The following is a 20,579-nucleotide window of genomic DNA, read 5'->3' as shown; positions in this document are numbered from 1 at the left end:
AAAAATCAAAACCCAATAGATTAAAAGAGGCCAAAAGAGCTCCAAAGATCTACAGAGTTTATTTAATTCATCAACCAAACAAAACTATTTTAAAGGAAATAACAATCAACTATCAATAGTTTCTGAAATCCATTCAACAACTGTTCAGATGATCAACACAGGTTTAAACTTTAGACATCATGACTATAAGCAACATTTGCTGGCTCACCAACGGTTGAGTTGAATTTATTTCCTGACCCAACAATGTCAAGGAGTCTACAAGTTTGTTCTTTATAGTAATTTATCATCAATATATCCTAGTCTCCGAGTAGGAACAGGACATTATGTTTATTTCAACACTTCAATACCATAATTGGTAAAAGTATTAATGACCTATAAAAGAAGAGAAAATGTGAAAAAGGTAAGAATTCTGAGATTTTATTTCAAGTTATCAAGGAAGCATATTTTCTGCAGCTCAACAAATTTGACACAGACAAAAATCTTTTCACTTTGAACACGTTCCTGTATCTGATATCTATTAGCATCCGAGTAGTCACATTGCCTTTAGCAATACAGGGGGCACCCAGTTGATTAACACTGTTTCTCATACAATGTTCAACCAAGCACATTTCATTTTCAACAGCATTCCTCAGCATTACATTCACTGTCTGTTTCCTATTACCCCTTCACCTCCCCGCAGTGAAGCCGTCAACTTCACACGCATCATGCCCCACACCCCTGTGGCTCGGACAAGGTACGTTCCACAGACCTCAGCTGTCACTATCAGGTCGTACCAAGGTGAATCTTCCGGAGGGGTCGGGGATGAACCACCTCTCCCACAGGTCCAAGTGAACAGCGGGATACTTCCATGGTTTGAAAGGGCCATTCCAGTGCAGCAGATGTGCCTCCTGTAGGAAGCTCTCGGAATAGCGGGCATCTGGACTCCAGCCTGGACAGACAGGAATGTTTTTTAAAATTAACCTGAGGGTTGTGTTACAATATAATACGTTTCTTTATGTCTATATGTAGCAGAAATAATGAGTCCCCTCATCACCTCTTGACATTATTCCTCAAAATGGAATTACTGTAAATCACCCGATTATATTATTGATTCTATTGATTAGAATCATCTCTTTCAGTTCTGTGCCTGGATTCGTAGTCACAGATAAAGCTAAGCACTAAGCTAAGCTACCCTAACCCCCCTACTTCAAACACACCTCAGTACACTTCACAGCAGATTCTCTGTCTGTACAACAGCAGGTGAACGCATCCCCGTACAAAGGCACCTTGGTCCGTGCAAGAGTGAACACATCAGCATTCAATGCAGCTGTGATGTCCTGTGCTGATTCAGACTGTCTTAAGTTCATTCAGTTCTGCTGTTGGTCTGATATACAGCACATTCAGTTCAGGACAACGTTGGCCTATATACAAGCTCAGCACATAAGTTTAATGGCTCAGCAGAAGATGGTTTGGTATCAGATCGTGATTGTTTAAAAGACTAACCGTCATGGCTATCATCAGTTTGTGTCAGCAGTCCTACAGCCATGTCAAGAACATTTTCAAGTGAAGGGTGTTTGCCTACAGAGCAACTTCTGGGTCTGCATCTATTACTTGAACACAATCATACAGGCCCAAAGGGATAGTTCACCGAAAAATGAAAATTCACTCATGCTTGCGGACATGAACGTGGCTCCAGGGGAAGGTATCAGAGGACATTTAGGCTTTAAACTTGGTGTAAATGATGCAGTTTCAAGTCAAATTTGAATGTCTGGGCTTAAGGACACTTGGGTGACACCACAGGAGCAGCATGGAGGCATGTTATGTGTTTCTTTCTCTTGTTTTTTATGTTTGAATACAAGGTCGCCCCGTTATTCCAATTGTATTGGATGTGGCTGCAATGCTATTTACCGCTGAAACTCTGACAGTGTTTGGTAGACTCACCCTCCCCTCCATCGACATAGTGGTGCGTAAAAGAAAGAAGACCATGAGACAAGAGGAAGACATTTCAACAATGGTGGAACTTTCGGAAGAGGGACTTTAAGAGTTGATAGGAAACTACAGACATCTTTATGTTGCCTCTTTCTTAAAAGCATTTTGACAACCCCCCCAACTGTTGCCATGTTGGTTGTTATCAGAAACTCTCGACTCTGTGCTGCTCTCTGGTGGATGTTTTGCTCAACAGCTGTGCCAATGAATGGACATAGAAGTTTGTGGACAGTGATGGTTACATTGTTAGAAATGGAAGTATCTCTTTTTTTTATATTCAATGCTGCATAAATGAGCCTTTAACATGTGTAACTAGCACTTACTGTGCACTCCATCACCTGATCTAATTTCTGTCTCATTATTATGCTATATTATTAAGTTACTTAGTTACTTCAAGCTTCAAGTGTCTAATAAATGTGAACATGTCAATGTGAATTAACCCCACCCCAAAGCTGTAATTGGACAGTTTGTTTAACAGAGTCATGTTGGCATGAACATCCCTTTTTCATCTCAAGAAAGAAAAATCTGTCCTGCACCTCTGCATGAAAAATATAAGTTTGTATATAATCTTGACAAGTCTACGCTGCCCTCTGCTGGACAACAATGACAGGTAATACACTTTGCCTTGTTGTCTGTGCTGTGATTACATTTTAATGATGCATTGAAAAGTCATGACACAATAAGCAATTCGGGTAGTTATTAAAGATTAAGAGATACATGGTTGTAATTTAACATATATATATTGTTGTATTTCTTTGGTGCTGTCAATCATGACAATGCAACACGTTTTTATGGCATCAAATAACTAATTAAAACCAAATTCATCAGAAACATACATCAGTGTGATAAGAACTACCTCAAATACTGTGAAATACATGTGAAAAATGTATTTATCAAGCACTTTTTAGTTTGGTCCATGTCTCATAACATGGAGGAGGTGGAGGTTTATGAACTATACTGCAACCTGCCACCAGGGGGCCATCCAGAACTGTCAATGCATTTCCTTACATGTTTCTAATTTTAGGGACTGCTGTTGATTTTGTTCCGTTTTCTATTTGGTAGTTAGAGATACAATGACAACACTTTTAATAAAATAACACTGAATTCTCATATTATGCCCACAAGAGGATGAATTGTTTTCTTATTTATATTTTCAGAAGTATAATTTCATGTATAAGTTTTCAGACTCCTTAGGAAGTCACATTGAAATTCTTCTATGTATGAAAAAAAAGACATGATCTTACCGAGGTGCCTGACGTGCCACAGCGGATCTAGTGTGGTGAATTTGTCATGGAAAACGATCAGCATGGGTGGGGTCGCCACACCTCCCGCCATGGCACTGCTGTATATGTTCTGCCTGGTGGTGAGAAAGGGAAGAGTTTCTGGTGAGACAGGTTTTTATATAGATTATATAATACCTGATAAAACAATACCTGGATACATGGAATACAAGTAAAGATAAAAGACAGAATTATCTGATAGATATAAATTGGAAGATTGGAAAGTAGGAGCATACTTTGCTTCAGGGTGTGGTTGTGATAAAGACTCAAGTCAGAACACACCTGAAGACAAATGAATTTCCACTAAATCTGTCGTATAGGCCGCTCCTATTATTATATATCATCTATGTGTACGTCTGCACTGTGAGATCTATATTCTTGTCATCACAAACAGGACTCTTGTTGAGGGTGAAGGACAGAGGATGTCACACCTTGTTAAGCCCTATGAGATAAATTGTGATTTGTGAATATGGGCTATACAAATAAGATTTGATTGATTGATTGATTGATTGACATTGATTCCTTGCTGATCTTCCAGTTGTAACGAAGGGTTCTTGCCAAGTAGATGTCTGCTGCATTGATACTAATGAAGTGATTATTCACACCAGATCTGACCTGAAATTCTCTTCCATCCATCTCTCCAGCTGTTTGGTGATCTTTTGCTTCTTCCACTCGCTGATGTCTGCAACGAACACTCCAGGGTTGAAGGAGCAGTCTCTGGGGTTGATGGCCAGGTCTTTGACTTCCTGTTTCCTGTAGTCCAGGAAGCCCATGTAGGTTGTCTAGGAGACGAGCTCAGAGGAGAGGAGGGATTTTCAGTCGCAGAGTCTTAAGAAAAGGTTATCAGGGGTCAACGGAGAAAGGCCGTTCTCAATAAATTATATTTATAATCATAACTTCTAAACGCAGCTTAAAATGTTATGATTGCCATAAAGAACTTATACACTTGTACCCCACACATCAATACACTTCTACTTCGTTACTAGCTAAGAAATTCACATTCAGGATCCATTACATTGTTTTTGTCTGGATTTGATTTTCAGGTTTAACAATACTGGACTCTCACACTGACATTTAAGGCATGAAGATAGAAAGGAATAAAGATCCACCTGCATGCCGATGCTGCGCACCATCTCATGCGTGGAGGGCAGGTCGCAGTCGGTGGCGAAAGCAGCAGCATGTCCGGGCTTCAGTTTGATGTTGAACAGATCCTTGATGTCTCCTTGGAAGCAAGAAGAAACAATTAGGTGGCAAAATACATCATACACAAATACACTCTACCTGTCACATCAATGTTATTTAAAAGGGACGGTTATCTCAGTCTGAATCTGCAGTCATTGGGCATAGTTATAGATATTAATGTGTCATTAGACAATATTGAAAAAATGAAATCCTTTTGTAATATTCTTGAATCTGCATTAAAAAGCACTTCAAAAAGGACTTTTCCATAAGTTAAGTTTTAAGTAAGTGACACTAAAAACTGTTTTCATATATCGTGCAACCTCACAGTCCCAGAAAAGGTCATAACACCCTAACCAGAGTTCATTATAACACAATAACATGTGATATCTATGGTGTATTTTTGATGAAAACCCAAGATAAGAAGTAGAGCAGCAAGAAATAAATGGCTCCGGATCAGGAGGAAAGACCCCAACTGGGCCCCAAGATATTAGGGACACACGCCCAGGTCTGATGATCCTGTGGATGTCTTGTGATAAAAATCAAGAAACACCCGAAGACCCTAAGGTGCACAGCTGATGATTGTCCCTAACATCTGCTGGTGATTTCTATAAATCTGAGAGTAGTCTGCAACTTATCATCAATCTAATGTGGGAGACCTTCAAACGTACGTAAGGGATATTCACCATCTTGTCTTATGTTCTAAAATAAATAACTCAGTAGCTGGATGTAATATAGGAAATATTAATAGTCATCCCGGTGGCCTATGGTTTTAACTTTCTTGGTATATAATTATAACATGCTCACACAAGTGTGATGTGCCATCTTGAAACCACCAGTGTACCCACACTGCAAACAGATTTTTCAGTGAAGTAGGAGCTATCGTTCTGTGGTTAAACTTTATTAACTTGAAAGAATTTCCATCAGGCATGATGACGCATACGTACCCTGCACAATGACATCATCATCCAAGTAGATCACTCTTTTGTGGTTGATGTCCAGCAGGGGTAAGTAAAAGCGCACAAAGTTGAGCTGCAAAAACAAAAGCAAAGTCACTATTTCATGATCCCGAGGACTTATATGAGCGTGCACCGTGTAATGTTTGTTCTGCTGCAGGAGCAAAAGCAAACCCACAACTCACTGGATGTAACAGTTCAGGTCGAGAGGAATCTGGCTTCACTTTTCCTCTTAGAACCATGGGGTTGAATTCCAGTATCTTATACCTGATGCCTTTCAGTTTAGTCTTCTCAATGTACTGCCTGCGGAGAGGCAAAGAAAGAAAGAAGAGGTAGATAAACATTAAGGGTCACCCTGATAAGTAGGGTTTGCTCTATAACAGTACAGAGGGAACGAGAACCCCCCCGCCAGGCCAAAATGAAATATTGATCTAATAACAAAACCAGAATGGCACTCAGTAGACTGCATACCTCCACCAAGGCCCAGTGAAACCACATTTAGATTTCCTAGAGACTCAGATTATACACACTCATTATTTTCAGTCACCTAAATATGCCAGAATAAAAACAAATTTAGATAAAGTGCAGCAATGAAGCATGTGTCACTTTGTGAATGATGTGCAAAAGTCGATGCAAAGGTAATTCTTAGGCAATAAAATGTTTCTGGGATTGTTTTCAATGACACTGAATTGTTTTGCTTCCTGAGTACCACCCTGAAACAGGGATAAGCAATAACACTGGGATATCAGGTCAACTTCATATTTGGGACAGTTAAAGTTGACCAATACATTTACAGTTTAAATTAACATATCACCTGAAATATAAAATCATCATTGCACCTTTAAAAACAGACCTTGACAGTTTCACACCATCCCGGAAAGTAACAATATAGAAGAAAACGCTGGCGTCTGTGTTGCTGTAGATGCTGTTGATGGTAGCCATGGTTCCGCCCATCCGCTCCTCTGATGCACAGATGACTACAGGGACGACATTATCTGCCTCTGGTACTTTCAGAGCAGGAACCCGCGCTGCGCTTCCACGGCCCCTCCAGTGATCTGAGAGGAGTCAGACAGCGTAGGTTGGAAGTCAACTTTTGTGTAATGCATGGCCACTCCTGCCTGTACATGGCAGGAGTAAAGGATAAAGGATGTGAATACAAAGTGTGTGGATGTACCTGGGAGCTTGGGCGGAGTGGAGGCTCTGAACAGCGTGTTGTGCAGGAGCAGACACACCATCAGTACCACCAGCACCAGGAGGACATGATTAACTGAAACACAGGGACAGCGTCTGTACAGCAGCTTACATCCAATCAGATTCTAAGATTTCTCTCAGTATTCAGTGGGAGATTTCTCACATTTATTCCTGACCATTTTCAACTATTAGCATCAGTGGGTCAACAAATGTCACACGTTTTAATTCTTTGAATCAAAAAATGTCAAAAAAATATTTAACTAAAATTATTGCCTTGTTATCCAACCAATCAAGTTGCAGTCATGCTATTGACCAATAGCCAGAAAAATGTTTTTGAAGAACATTGTGATGTGCCAGTGAAGTTGACCTTTGGATGTTTGGGAATAAATTGGCATCACTTCATAACTTCATGGTAGTACAGACAATTGGCGTCCAAATTCTTAGTTATGAGTTACAGCCAAAGACGACTATTATGAGGTCACAGTGAACTTTGACAACCAAATTCTATTCAGGTCTTTTAATCCGAGAGGACGTTTGAGCCAGATGTAATGGAAATCCCTCCAGACGTTCCTGATACTGGAAGTCGCATCCACAAGAGACAATTATGCAGCCATCTGCGGAGGTTATGTCTGAAAACGGCTCATGTGAAATATGGAGCTAGGGCACGAGGTTATTAGTTTAGTGTAACATCAAAATTTGGAGAAAGGACAACATTAGGCTCAGTTCTTTCCAAATTTTAAAAACAACTACCGGAAACTCTGATCCTGACTTATTAACATCTTGCAGTTCGACCAAAGTGCTGATTTTACTTCAGAGTGCAGATTAAACAAATTAAATATAATTTGTTGATCAGCTTTAGATGTGTTTGTAGTTTTTTCTACTGATTCCAGCCTTTGGAAAACATTAAGCTGATTGCCTCCCAGCTCCATGTTTAACTAACAGACATGAGACTCCATCTTCTTAAACTCAAAGCTAAAAACGAAATGTAAATAATTTTCTGTGATAGAATAAGAGCATCACTGAATCCCTGCTGAATTGCTGTGTTTGCTATAATTATTTTTTCTCTAACAGAGCCACAGAGATGCACATTGTGTTTCAATCCAGCGTTTGAGTGTGTCCACCAGCTGCCAGACAGACAAGAGGAAAAGAAGACAGACAAGAGGGAAAGAAGATCAAACATCTGCCTGAAACCAGTTCAAAGCCCGTTCTCTGGCTGCTGATCCAGGTGCCATAACTAACCCTGGACAATATCCTATCTGCGAAGAAGTTTCACTCTGAAATACTTGACCCAAACCAAGACCTGCACAGATGTGCTTTGTGAGACACATTAGAATCATTTGACATTGTTTAAGATTTTTTTTAACCTGAACTTTCTCATGTGAATGTTTCACCAGACAAAAGATGGTATATGTTCATGGACAAATTAGGTTTGGGTGAAATCAACCTATTAAAATGACACTTGTTTTATTTTATGAACTTTAATATCAATCTTTTAAAACATGCGTCTTTTTTATTGTTTAATTTTGGAAGCAAACTCTAAACAAGCAATTTACATTCAGTCCAGCTGTTCACACCCTGAATGGAATCATGAACTCTAGCTCCTGACAGCCTGTCATCTGGTCATCTCAGCACGCCCTCCCCCAGCACACACATGCACATGTGGTGCACATGCATGCAAGCTGGATACTTTCCTGTTACCATGCCAAGAACAAAGTCATAGGTTTCTTTACTGCTTCACCAACTAAACCTCACTTCAACAAAGCTCACCCCATAGTCGACTAACTGACCTTGTTAGTGCTACTGCTCGTGGACAGGAACAGGATAAACACATGACACTTTTTTTGGTCTATAAATCAGTTTTACTTACTTTTTCTCAGGAGAGCCATGTTTCATGTTTGCTTCCAGCAGCATCTGCAAACACACACACACACAACACACACACACACACAAAATGGAGAGCGGTTAACTTGACAAACAGGAGATGAACTATTTCTTGGCGTTACAGCAACACTAATGTCTGGTGGGATGAATGAAGGATTTGGCCTCAGTGGAGAATGAATCTGCCAACACAGCTGAAAGTGACAGATGACAGGTCTCATAATTCATCCGACTTCTAAGAATGACACATACAAGTCTCCAGAGTACAGACTTAACTACAGACTTAACTGTTAAGAAGCACTTGGCTGAGCGCCATTAATAAATCAAACCAGGTTCCTCCTCCATACAAGAGATCGTAAAAGCGACTCTCAAGGGATCACATGACTGACAACATAAATACTAAATACACTGACTGATATGATTCCTTGCACTTTATTCAGTGAGATGTTATTCTGCAAGACCAAATATTTGTTTATGTGAAATCTTTATATCTCCAGGAATATTTAACATGGGAAATTAGGAAAGAATCTGCATAAAATTCAGATGAATTTTGAGACGTATAGCTGTTGGTTGACAATAAATGTCAGAGAAATAAGGAAATACTGAAAAGTGCAGACAATGAAATATTTGAGAGGACATGATTGTATACGTTGCTCGGCTGCCACGTGATTGGCTGACTAGAAAATTGCTTAAACAAGCATGTGTGCCGGGGTTGGTTGGGACGGCACGAATCCTGTGATCACACTGAAACTAAACACTGAAAGAAATCATTTTGACTAGAAATAACTTTTGGTGGTTTATATTTTCTAATGTTGTAACAATTGCGAAACGGAGATTGATACTGCGATGTCCATGTGTTTCATATCATGATACGTAACTGCAATACTCCAGCATCAGCCCACTGCCGCAGCTGCCTCTGCAGCCGGTTGAGCTCTCACTCCTAATCAAAGTTCAAAAGTTCAAAGTGTTTTATTTGTCATATATACAGTCATGTACAATGAAATTTTTACTTTGCCTTCTGCTACAAATATATATATATATGCACAGTTTGGTTGTGGTATTTGGTTGTGTGTGTGGGTGTGTGTTGGGGGGCAGAGTGAAGGGTCTGTGTGATGAGACAGTCCAGGGGGGTGTCAGGGCCAGTGAGTGTTTAACAGTCTGTTCCTCAGTCTGGACGTCCTGCATTTCACACTTCTGTAACTTCTACCAAGAGGGCAGAGGTGTGAGCAGTCCGTGTTGGGGGTGGGTGGGGTCCTTCACAATGGTGCAGGCTCTTCTGTGGACTCTGCGTTGGTGCATGTCCTGCAGAGAGGGTAGTGATGTCCTCTCAGCGGTCTTTACCACCAAGATGCTCTCAATGCAGCTGTGGAAGTTGCTGAGGATCTTTGGTGGCATGCCGGGTTTCCCCAGCCACCTCAGGAAGTACAGCCGCTGTTGTGCTTCCTTGACCAGCTGGGTGGTGACTAGTGTCCAGATGAGGTCATCACTGATGTAGACACCCAGTACTAATGTAACATTCACCATCCCACATATATATGTTAAATATTATTGTCCTATTTAAAGTCACGGCAATCTGTATACTGTGTTAAAATTACACATTATTTAATTGTACTCCATATGCACGATGGAGTGATCATAGCTGCTTTCAGACATGCACCGAACACCCAATAATCTCCAGATATTCTCCGAAGGGGCTCTATATGGGAATCAGCCCCCTTGTCAAAACTCAGCAGAATGTCCGAATGAGCTGACGTGAGAAAACCGCAGGAGATCCTCCGCAGCGTTCACCACGAGCAAGTGTTGAAGACCTTTCTAACACGCGACAGACGCAAACATTTTAATACAATGAAAATTAGTGCCACACAAGAACATGTCAAGTGAGATTTTAGTTGTACGGAATGAATTACTACACCACCTCTCAACTGAACACTCCGGTCTGTGTTGTTGTGAATGCGTCTGAGCAGAGATTCTCCTGCTACCTTGTCCATGTGTGAAAGGCAAACTCCGGAGAATGTCCGGACCCAATCGAGCGAACATTCTCCAGAGATCATGTTTGACAACGGTTCATGTCTGCAGTAAAAGTTCGGCTTGTTCAATCAGCCCAAGGTGGATAATAACCCCATCCCCCATCCCTAAACAACACAACCTGCAGTTAACTGACTGAGGCCCAGAGCCAGGAGACCCTGGACAACACACGTGGCTGCATTTAGTCCAAAGCCTTTCACCACTTCCTGATGCCAGTGCTTCATGAAGGAATCTAACTGCCGGCGGGATTGTTTAAACTTTTACGTAACTGCACGAACAGAGATGCTTACACAATGCAATGACAAAAAGCGAATCCCAGCTGCTCCAACTGTAAACAACCTCCTCTGATTTTCCTCCTCCATCTCTATCGCCTCGTTGTGATCGAGGTTAATTTAACAGGATCACTGTGAAACTGTGGGTTTCATTAACGTCATCGTTTGTGCATTTAGCGTGAAGTGGTGACACCTCAGATTAAGGGTGACACCTACACCGTCTGCCGCCCCCCCCCCGTTTCCTCCGAAAACTGCAGACTCGCTCGGAACTTCAACAGTTTGGTTTGTTTGTGGCTGTTTAGAGCAGCCGGCCACATCTGGAACTGCTTAGCTTCAGATACATGGGGCCCGACATGCTCCAACGTACTGTCCCCGGCCTGCTTTCCAACAACTGATGATTCACTCAAGCCAAACATTGTTTCTGTCTTACATCTATCATGACCACGAATCTCATGGCCCCTGCAGTCACATTGTCAATGCTTTGCACAGTTTGTAGAAGGAGATACGAACTTTCGCATTATTTTATTACATTCGTATTCTCTATTTATGAGAAATGTTCAAAAAAAATGTATACGAATGTGGAAACTTATAAAAAAAATATCATTGGGTAATATGGCTCCAGGAATCTTTTTTTATTATGTGACAACAAGCTGTTGTGGAAAACATAAAAAAAAGTTCCTAGACATTGGCAAATTATTGTGTGTGTGTGTGTGTGAATAGTTATATTACTGGTATTGTGGGCACATGAATCTGTTGTCACTGTGGACAAAAAGTAGGTCCCCATAATGAAAACCATGGACTTTTAGAGTGAGTTATTTGTCAGGAAAAGTAGAGCTAATGGGGACTAAAGCCTGGTCCTAATGAGGACACTTCACTTCTGAGGCCCTGGTTAGGGTTAGTGAAACATGAATTATGGTTCGGTTTAGGCATTAACTGGTCATGGTTAATGCTCGAGATAATGTTTTAGTCAGGGTGTGGACAAAGAATGGAAGTCAATGCCAAGTCCTAATAAGGATAGCTGTGCAGGCCTGTGTGTTTGAGTGAGTGGGGGGATGGGGGTCCAAACCCAAAGCACAGAAGTCATCACACTGCAAAAAAATGTTAATCTGAAAAAACGTGGTGGACTTTTTCAAGAATATATAATTACTTCAAATTGTTTTCTTTCACTTGCCAAAAAGAGCAAAACCACAAAAAAGAAGTGAAGCTACAAATGTTTGAAACTAGTTTAAGTGCAAATAGGACAAAATGTTCTCCTGTTTAACTGCACAACAGAGTTACACCAACGCCACAACATGCACAACCTGCAAAAGGACATTATGTTAGAAAACAGACAGAGACACAGACAGAGATAAGGTAAGAAGAGGGTGTGTCACTGACATGTGCCACAGCTGCAAGCACATTAAACATGGGGTTACTCACCAGAGATCAGGCTCACTCCTGCTGCTCCATGTTGTAAAACCTCTGAGGACTGAGACTCACCCTGACCCACGCTCCCACTTTTCTTCTTCTCTCCATCCTCTCTCTCTCTCTCTCTCTCTCTCTCTCTCTCTCTCTCTCTCTCTCTCTCTCCCACTTTCTCTCTATCCTCTTTCTCTTTCCCCCCTCTGTCTCTCTCCCCTCCACTTTCTCTTTTCCTCCTCTTTCTCTGCCACCCTCCTCCCCTATGTTTCTCACTCCTCTTTCTCTCTCCCCCAACTTTCTCTCTCTCTCTCTCTCTCTCTCTCTCTCTCTCTCTCTCTCTCTCTCTCCTCTCCCTCCTCCCCCTTCTCTCCCTCCCTCCTCTTTCTCTCTCTTTCACTCTCTCTCAGTTCTTCCTCCAGATGTGACTCCTCATCCTGTTCACCAGCAGCTCTGATCCCTCTCTGTCATGACGCCATGAACCGGATCGTCTCTCATCCTCTGTCACAGCAGTGATACTGAGCAGGTCCAGGTCTGCTGTGAAATTCTGGTTGGTTGCTCATAACTAATTAACCCATAGGGCTGCACAACTCATACTTACCTGGCTGTGGAGATACCATGATCAAGAAGGTGTTCACCCAGGCCGAGGTTCAGCCAATACACTCCTGTAAATAGCCCCTAATGATTCCTTATAGCTCACAGACCATCGTAGTCAGCGAGCCGGCAGGCCTTGTAAATTTGTAAATAGGGTGGAAACCATGCACTAATAGTGATTGCAATGCTTTCTGTAATTAATTTGTGTATGAATGTATAGTGTTGACTGCTGAGCTTTGCTTGTTTACAATAAAACCAGGCCGTCTGTGCCAAATTGTGAATTTTGTCTCTCCACAACCAAGTCCTGTGCAATGACACAATTATAATGTGACAACACAGAGAAGGACATGAATCAATTACATATTTTGTTGAAAACAAAACACTTTCAAACAGTTAGTGAGTGTAAAAAACTGCTTTAAATAAAGTGCTAAAGTGTGTACCTATAATTTGCAAGAGTATTCCATCTCCAGCTACATTTGCTGTTTGGAAAACTACTTTATTTATAACAGAAAATACGCACAAAGTGTACTGTGCGCTGTAAGTTATAGTAAAGTTTCCAGTCCGAAACAGAATGACACGTCTTGTGAAAAGATATACACACACACACACACACACACACACACACACACACACACACACACACACACAAAATCAGATCTAAACCATGACATCCCCAGCTTTTTGCACGAGAGGGACCTCACCCCCTTGTCGTGGCGGGAAACTCGGGAGTCGCGGAGCCGGAACACGTGAACAGCTTCCTCTCAGCCCCTCCTCCTACTAGTGTCCTGCTCTTGTCTCTTATTGGCTTGTCTTTCATTACCCTCAGCCAATCGAACGGCTCCAGATTCTGGCAAACCTCGATTGGCTTGTCCTATTTAAATCCTCGCTCTCTGACTGGCTGCTGTCCCGCCGCTACCTGGGCAGTTCCGGTTATTCCGCACTTTCCCTCCGTGCAGTTCACTTCGAAAAGTGCCGAAGTGCGACATGTGAGTAGCTAACGTTTAATGTCCGCGTCCTTTATACTTGTCGCTTTCATGGTTTTATGTAACTCATAGTTGTTGGTTATTCACTTAGAACGACGGTTGTTAGTTTTTCTCGTGTTTTGCGAACTTTTCACCGTGAGGAGGTGGATGTTAAATTGTGTCCGTCGACTGTAGCTTTAGCATCTCTGCTAAACATGCTAGTCAGAAAGCAGCTTTACACTTTCCAGGGTTGTTTCAGGCCTGTGGGGGTTCCAACCACATATTCACGGTTAAATCATGGGCGTACAGTTAATTCTGAAACTTTCTTCCGCCTGCAAACTAAATTCAGCCTCTGTGATTTTGATGACTGCAGTGTTGTATGTGTTTTATCATTAAATTCATTAATACGTGCTTACACTGCCAAAGCATACAGATTTTAATAAAAAATACTAATAACCACGTTGCTTATAATTATTTAATATTGAGAACAGTTAAATAACAACAACACAAATACAATGCATTAAAGGGATCGTTCACCCAGAAATGAAAATGAACTCATTATCTACTCACCCCTCAAGTGTTTGAGTCCACAAATGTTTCAGGGGGTAAACAGTGTGGCAATCCAATAGCATTGAAGACATTTGTGACTTATCTTCAGAAGTAATAAAACAACAGAAAAAACACAACATGCCTCCGTACTGCTCGTGAGGTGTCATCCAAGTGTCCACAAGCCCGACATTCATATTCGACTCAAAACGAGGTCATTTCCACTGTGTTTTAAGCCTATAATTCCACCAGAAGTGGCTAAGCTAGCAGACTTAGCATTTCTGACACTCCCTGAATGTAGCTCGTAGGAAGATATCAGTGGACATTTAGGCTTTAAAACAGCGATTCTGCTCTTACAAAGTTTACCCCTGAGACTCCACAAGTGTATGTGGCTTCAAACACTTCACCCACCCCTCCTTCGGCGAATTTTCATTCTTGGATGAACTATCCCCTTAAGCTGACATTTAAATGTCTCTATTTATATTCTGATGGTTTGTTAAACAATACTTTTGCTTCTTGTCCAATTTTTCTCTACAGAATGGATTCCGATCAGGAGCTCTGCAAACAGTCTCCGTGCTTTCAACTCACCCTCGAGCCCTCACCTGATGCGACAGCGTTGGCCCGAGCCTACTACAGGCGAGGGTCAGCTGTGTCGTATGAGATAAAGAGGCCTGAGACGGTGAGGGAGGAGGCGAAGGCTCGTGTCCTCCTGGCCGGAGGAGACCCTGAGTGCTGGCGGCTGGTGCTCAGTGAGAGTGAGCTCCAGTTTGGCCAGTACCAGGGTCAGACCTTCAAGTGGCTGCTCAGCCACGATGTGGGCCACGCCTGTGGTGTATTGATGTCCCACCAGAAGGAGAGGGAAGCCGGGGACACCTCCCAGTCGCCTCTGGCCGTCAACAAAGATGCCCTCGCCTCCTATGCCCAACTGTTCCCAGAGCTCACGCAGGTGATACAGTGGCGTAGGATGTGCGAGGGGACTTTGTCCGTGAGAGGCAAGGACCAGACGCTGGTGGGGTTCGGAGTGTTCGCCGATCTGACATTCCAAGACCTATACGAGTCGACCAGCAGTGATTGTCGTATGTAAGTATTGCGACTGCCTGTGCAGGTGAGCATGGGAGAGGACATGTCAGCTAATGTTTTCTTTTTATCATGTCTGCAGCTACCTGAAGTGGCTGAAGAGTCAGAATGTCAAGGGGGGGACCCTGATCCACACACTGCAGGTGTACGTGCTCGGCCGGGACAACGAGGTGCCAGCAGCCGGACCATCGACTGCTCTTCCGGCTCAGCAGATAGCTCCACAGCCTCCATCGAGTAAGATCTGTCGGTCTGTTTACATGCAGCTCATGAGTAGTGTTTTCAAATGTTAATACACACATTAATTTTTCTTCTGCACTGATGCAGGCGCCGCATCTGCTGGTCCTTCTTCAGAAGTGTCGGATGACTTGCTCCTCGCTGCCACGGTGGAGGTCAACACTCAGCGTGAGTGTATTTGACTTTAAACATCCCTGTTAGTATATCAGCTGTAACGGTGTGACAACTGAGAGTCTGTATTTTCCAGTCTCCGTGGCTCGACCCCCCGTGCCTGCTGTCCACCCTGCAGACGATGGACCAGGTCTGCCCCACACTCCACCGCTGTCCACTGGCGCACAGGTAAAAGGGAATTGCTTACATGTGTGCAGACTTGTATGTAGTTGTCCATATTGGCTGCTTGATTTTAATTTTGATATGTGATATGATTGTTGAAGCTGCTGCCTGAGGGCTGGAGGCAGACGCTGCCAGAGGAACAGCAGGACTGGGTGGGCCAGGCTCTTTTCACCAGGGGCACGGACAAGCAGCCCGTCCTCACCAGTGAGCTGCGCCTCTGGTGGGTCCCCCCGGGAGCCTGGCCCCTCTACACGGAGACCCCCTCTGCCCATGTCTTCTTCCAGTGCAGGTTCTTCCTGTGGGCGCCCTACCAGATGTGGGCATGCAGGCTCACGTGCCCCAACTGTGGGTGCAAACTGACCGGCGCTGGTCTTTACAAGACTGTCCGGAGGGTCCTGGATCTTGACAGCTGGTACTTCATGGGCACGGAGTGCCTGGAATGCGGGTCTTGCAAGAGGAAGTATGCGGCGTGGGCGCAGGACATCTTAGAACAGCTGGACATGGCACACAAGCAGCTTTTTCCAGCTGTTCTCACGTACAAGTAAGGAGAGATATGAAAACCTGGTCATCTCAGTCTCTAAATGAAAGGAAAGTTTTACTCACACGGTGTCATTGTTTTTAATTGAGCTGAGTCCCCCCCCCACAGGTGGTCTTGCGACAAGATGGTGATTGGGATGTTGAAATGGCGCACTTTGTCTAGCCTCCACGACACTCTGGAGGGTCAGCACACCGAAGAGTGGATGCTGCGGTCGGTGAAGTACCTTTCCGTGCTCGACGAGCTTCAAGTACCGGGTGTGGCTCAGCAGCAGGTGTCTTTACCACCCATGCACCCGGTACCCAGCGTGCCCTCTCTGATTTCACTTTATGTGAGGAAGGGCCTCAATCAACTGGAGGAGACTAAAGCCAGGGCCACGTCCATCTTCGGAGACATCCTAAAGATGGACTCCACCAAGAAGGCGAGCTTTTGATTATTATGGATGTTGTGAATTATTATGAATATTAGTAAAACATAACATACATGATTACATGACATACCCTTACATACCACTTTTAAGAGTTATGACATGATGTAACATGGCCGTGTCTCTTTATTTTCCTGTTCAGATGACGAAGCTTGCGGGAGATGCTGCCTGGTTCACTAACGTGGGCAACGAGCACAGGCAGGTGCTCATGTCAGTTCTCACTGACTCGGAGGGGGACGGACTGTTGCCCATGGCGACTGGACTTGTGCAGCGTTACAGAGACGCCGGAAAGGCCCCTCCTCGGGTGTTGTACGTGACTCGGGACTGCTGTGCCACCGTTGGACAGTCCAAGGTACCGTATGTGCGAAAATACATGTGATTATCAGTTCATGTGTGAGGAGGGACAGAGTCGAGCAGACGCACACACGCACACTCCACAGATTACAACGTAACGTGGTGTCTCTCAACTTCTTTGTTGCAGAAGAAGCGACGCCCCGTTTATCCGTGCAGTGCTGCTGCTAAGGGGGGGCCAGTGGGGGGGCACCTTGATACATTAAAAGGCTAAAATCTGAGTTTGTCCTTTTTAAGCCTTAGGTGCAGCACACAAGTGTAAACTGAGAGAATGTCAAATCAGTGTGGAGAGCACTGACCACCGTCATTCACTTACTGTTGTAGTCTGAAATTATGGCACAATTGTTGTAACAGTCTATAATACTTTTAAAGCACTTTCTAAATAAAAACAGAGTTCATGTTTGTCTGACTGATTGTATTAATTGAGGAAAAAGCAGCCCTGTGCTGTAATATAGGAAATAGTGAATGTGATACATTGAAATGCATAGTTGTTGACTGCTGAATAGTAATCCAATCGTGATGCTAGTGAAGATGCACACCTCTAAAGTCAACCAACCACTTTAATTCCTAGACTGACTGCAGATAACTCAAAATGTATTTTGCTCGTTTTGTAAGGTCGCAGCCATGTTCGGCGAGTGGCAGCAGCTGGTGGTGCGGCTGGACGTTTGGCACCTCATGCAGCGCTTCACAAGGGGCTTCACCGCCGACAGCCACCAGCTGTACGGCCTCTTCATGACGCGTCTGTCGATTGCCATCTTTGAGTGGGACAGCAGCGACCTGCACCGCCTGGAGGAGGCCAAGCAATCTGAGGAGGGGAGAGACGCCCACGTCCAGCTCACGTCCAAGGAGCTCTCCTCCCACTGCCGCCGCCGCACAAGGGGTGCGCTGGAGACAGAGCGGCTCATTCAGGAAGTGCTGGACTCCTTCTGGGTGGCGACGGACGCTATGGGCATCCCCCTCATCGACCGTGCCAAGATGGAGGAGGTTTGGAGCACGCAGCGCCGCCATCTCCAGTGCATCCAGGACCCACCAGGAGTGGAGCTGTATGCGAAGACAGGAGAGGTGACCATGGGGGGTGTCATGCTCCCTGTCTACCGCTGTGCCCGTGGCACCACCTCCCTGGAGTCATTCCACCGCCACATGTGCAGGTTCCTTCCATGTGAGTGTGAAATGCATACACCTGAAGCACAGCACACAAGTATGTTCGTGTGTGTGTGTGTGTGTGTGTGTGTAATTAACTAATGTTCTCCCTCTCTCTGTCCTGTCACAGGCACGTTTGCCAACGCCCTGAACTTCCAGGTGTACCTGCTGGAGGGCCTGGTGAGGTGGAATGAAAACTGCGCCAGAGCAGCACTGAAGGATAACCCAAAGACGCTGCTGTGTGGCAACAGTACCCAGCTGCAGAACGACATCATCCAGCTCAGCCAAGAGGTCTTTGGTCTGACGCTGATTGAGAATTACACCCAGCTTAGCAAGTACACAGGTAACCTAAGAGCTCATTTAGCATACAGGCACACGCAGGCTGTCACAGGCCAAATGTAGAAACCACAATTCTTTTTTTACTCTCTGTTCAGGGGAGCTCATTGGGTTGGAGTACCTGTACTCCCAGAGAGGTGCCGTGCTGCCGAAAGACGTGGGCCGGGATCCCGATGCTTCGAATGGGACAGACAGTCTTGAAGAGGAGTTGGAAGATGAGGAGCAGCTGGATGAGGGGTGCATGGAGGACATGCATGGGATTAAACTTTTAACAAATCTAAGTCCGCTCCGCCCAGCACAGCCTGTCCCTCAGCCTGCCGCCGTTCCCACACAGCCTCAGCCGCCTCTCACTGTCCCTCTCCCTGAGGAGGCCTCTGGTCAGGCTGCCACACACAAAGGGCCCCTGGCGCAAACCTTGTATATCATCGTCACCCAGGCTCCTGCAGCCTCCTCCTCCACAAAAACTGCCTCTGCCGTCACCTACGCCCCTGTCGTCACCTACGCCCCTGTCGTCGCCTACGCCCCTGTCGTCAACTACGCCCCTGTCGTCCCCTCCGTCCCTGCCTCCACCTCTACCCCTGCCCCTGCCCCTGCCCCTGCCTCTGCCCTGCCTCTGCCTCTGCCCCTGCCTCCGCCCCTGCCCCTGCCGTGCCTCGATCTACTGCCTGGCAGAGGAAGGTTCGAGAGGAACAGCTACAGCAGGCCCGGGAGAAAGGTTTTTACATTAAGAGCAGGAAAAGATGTCAACATTTCCTCTGTAAGCGCTGTGGCCAGCCAAAGACTAAACAATATGGCCATAGTCGCTACAGAGCAGAGCACTTCTGCTCCCGGGCTGAGGGCCGCTCGGTGGAGGACTGGCTGGCAGAGAAGAAAGACAAGGACGTCAAACAGACACAGGTCAGTTACCGGATTTTATGCACAGTGACATGCTTCCGACATCAACTAGACACCATTGTTATTGTCATTCTTGCTGTTGTAACATGTGGACAGACATTTGTTAACCATGTTGTTAATCTGGTTTTCTGCAGACTAAAACTGCCCAGGCTGCCACCCCTCAGCGTGCCCAACAACCTGTCCTGCCGCCTGCTCCTCAGTCCCCCAGGCAGACAGAGAGCCAGCAGGGACAGAAGTAGATCTAGGAGAAAGGTCCGAAGAGGCCCATGTAAATTTGTTAATGGAGTGGAGACCACGTATAGTTATCAAAATGCTTTCTGTAAATAATTTGTGTATAAATGTTTAGTGTTGACCGCTGAGTTTTGCTTGTTTACAATAAAACCAGGCCATCTGGGCCAAATAGTGATTTTTGTATCTTCCTAAATCTCCACAACCAAGTCCTGTGCAATGACACAATTATAATATGACAACAAAGAGGAAGACATGAATCAGTTACATATTTTATTAAAAACAAAACACTCAAACAGTTAGTGAGTATAAATATTGCTTGTATACCTAGAATAATCTGCTATTGTATTTCATCTCCAGCTTCACTTTGCATTTTTTGGGTGTAAAAAAAACACAATAACAGAAAATACGCGTGTACAAGTGTACGGTGCGCTGTAAGTTATAATAAAGTTTCCAGTCCGAAACAGTGAACGTCTTATGAAAAGATGCTTTCAGTTACTCACAAGAAATATGAACAAAACAGGTTTAATTGATAATAACAATTAAACATACAGGACTGAATGTTGTTATAATATATGAATGTGAGGGATGTGTGTCTGTCTCACTCTCTCTCTCACACATGCACACAAGCCACGTAAACAGACACCATCAGATCAAAAACATGACTGTTGCATCTACTTTGTTCCTGCCAAGACACACAGCATCCTGTGAACCTCCCCCGCCTCACAAACTGCTGACCCCGGGGGGCCGTTTAGGAAGATGCCCCATGGTCAGGCCC

The 20,579-nt window shown here is 44.3% G+C and overlaps 2 protein-coding genes across 2 annotated transcripts; one reads left to right on the top strand and one right to left on the bottom strand.

Moving 5' to 3' along the window:
• Window positions 1-401: 401 nt before the first annotated feature.
• glt8d2 (glycosyltransferase 8 domain containing 2) lies at window positions 402-12,275 on the bottom strand. Its single transcript, XM_035148085.1, has 10 exons — window positions 12,166-12,275; window positions 8,439-8,482; window positions 6,555-6,647; window positions 6,234-6,435; window positions 5,566-5,683; window positions 5,372-5,456; window positions 4,355-4,467; window positions 3,861-4,027; window positions 3,210-3,322; window positions 402-928 (listed from the first exon to the last, which is right to left on the bottom strand). The coding sequence occupies exons 2-10, from the start codon at window positions 8,455-8,457 to the stop codon at window positions 750-752; spliced, it is 1,089 nt and encodes a 362-aa protein (XP_035003976.1). The 5' UTR covers window positions 8,458-8,482; window positions 12,166-12,275; the 3' UTR covers window positions 402-749.
• A 1,384-nt stretch (window positions 12,276-13,659) lies between these two features.
• On the top strand, window positions 13,660-19,979 carry LOC118101639. The gene is made up of 12 exons (XM_035147557.2): window positions 13,660-13,724; window positions 14,784-15,326; window positions 15,406-15,557; window positions 15,648-15,725; window positions 15,805-15,896; window positions 15,992-16,431; window positions 16,537-16,846; window positions 16,995-17,204; window positions 17,819-18,362; window positions 18,474-18,686; window positions 18,778-19,576; window positions 19,708-19,979. The coding sequence occupies exons 2-12, from the start codon at window positions 14,785-14,787 to the stop codon at window positions 19,898-19,900; spliced, it is 3,573 nt and encodes a 1,190-aa protein (XP_035003448.2). The 5' UTR covers window positions 13,660-13,724; window position 14,784; the 3' UTR covers window positions 19,901-19,979.
• The last annotated feature ends 600 nt before the right edge of the window (window positions 19,980-20,579 follow it).

Source organism: Hippoglossus stenolepis, chromosome 22, assembly GCF_022539355.2.
Source record: "Hippoglossus stenolepis isolate QCI-W04-F060 chromosome 22, HSTE1.2, whole genome shotgun sequence".
Classification (NCBI taxonomy): Eukaryota; Metazoa; Chordata; class Actinopteri; order Pleuronectiformes; family Pleuronectidae; genus Hippoglossus; species Hippoglossus stenolepis.
This window is presented reverse-complemented; position numbering and strand designations above follow the sequence as displayed.

Excerpts from the sequence above, each read along its gene's own strand:
- glt8d2 (XM_035148085.1), bottom strand. Across the intron at positions 3,323-3,860 it reads TGGATGGAAGAGAATTTCAG|GCAGAACATATACAGCAGTG; the intron begins GTCAGATCTGGT and ends TCTCACCACCAG. Across the intron at positions 929-3,209 it reads GTGGCACGTCAGGCACCTCG|GCTGGAGTCCAGATGCCCGC; the intron begins GTAAGATCATGT and ends CTGTCTGTCCAG.
- LOC118101639 (XM_035147557.2), top strand. The coding sequence starts at position 14,785 with ATGGATTCCGATCAGGAGCTCTGCAAACAGTCTCCGTGCTTTCAACTC. Across the intron at positions 15,726-15,804 it reads GGTGGAGGTCAACACTCAGC|TCTCCGTGGCTCGACCCCCC; the intron begins GTGAGTGTATTT and ends TGTATTTTCCAG. Across the intron at positions 15,897-15,991 it reads CGCTGTCCACTGGCGCACAG|CTGCTGCCTGAGGGCTGGAG; the intron begins GTAAAAGGGAAT and ends TGATTGTTGAAG.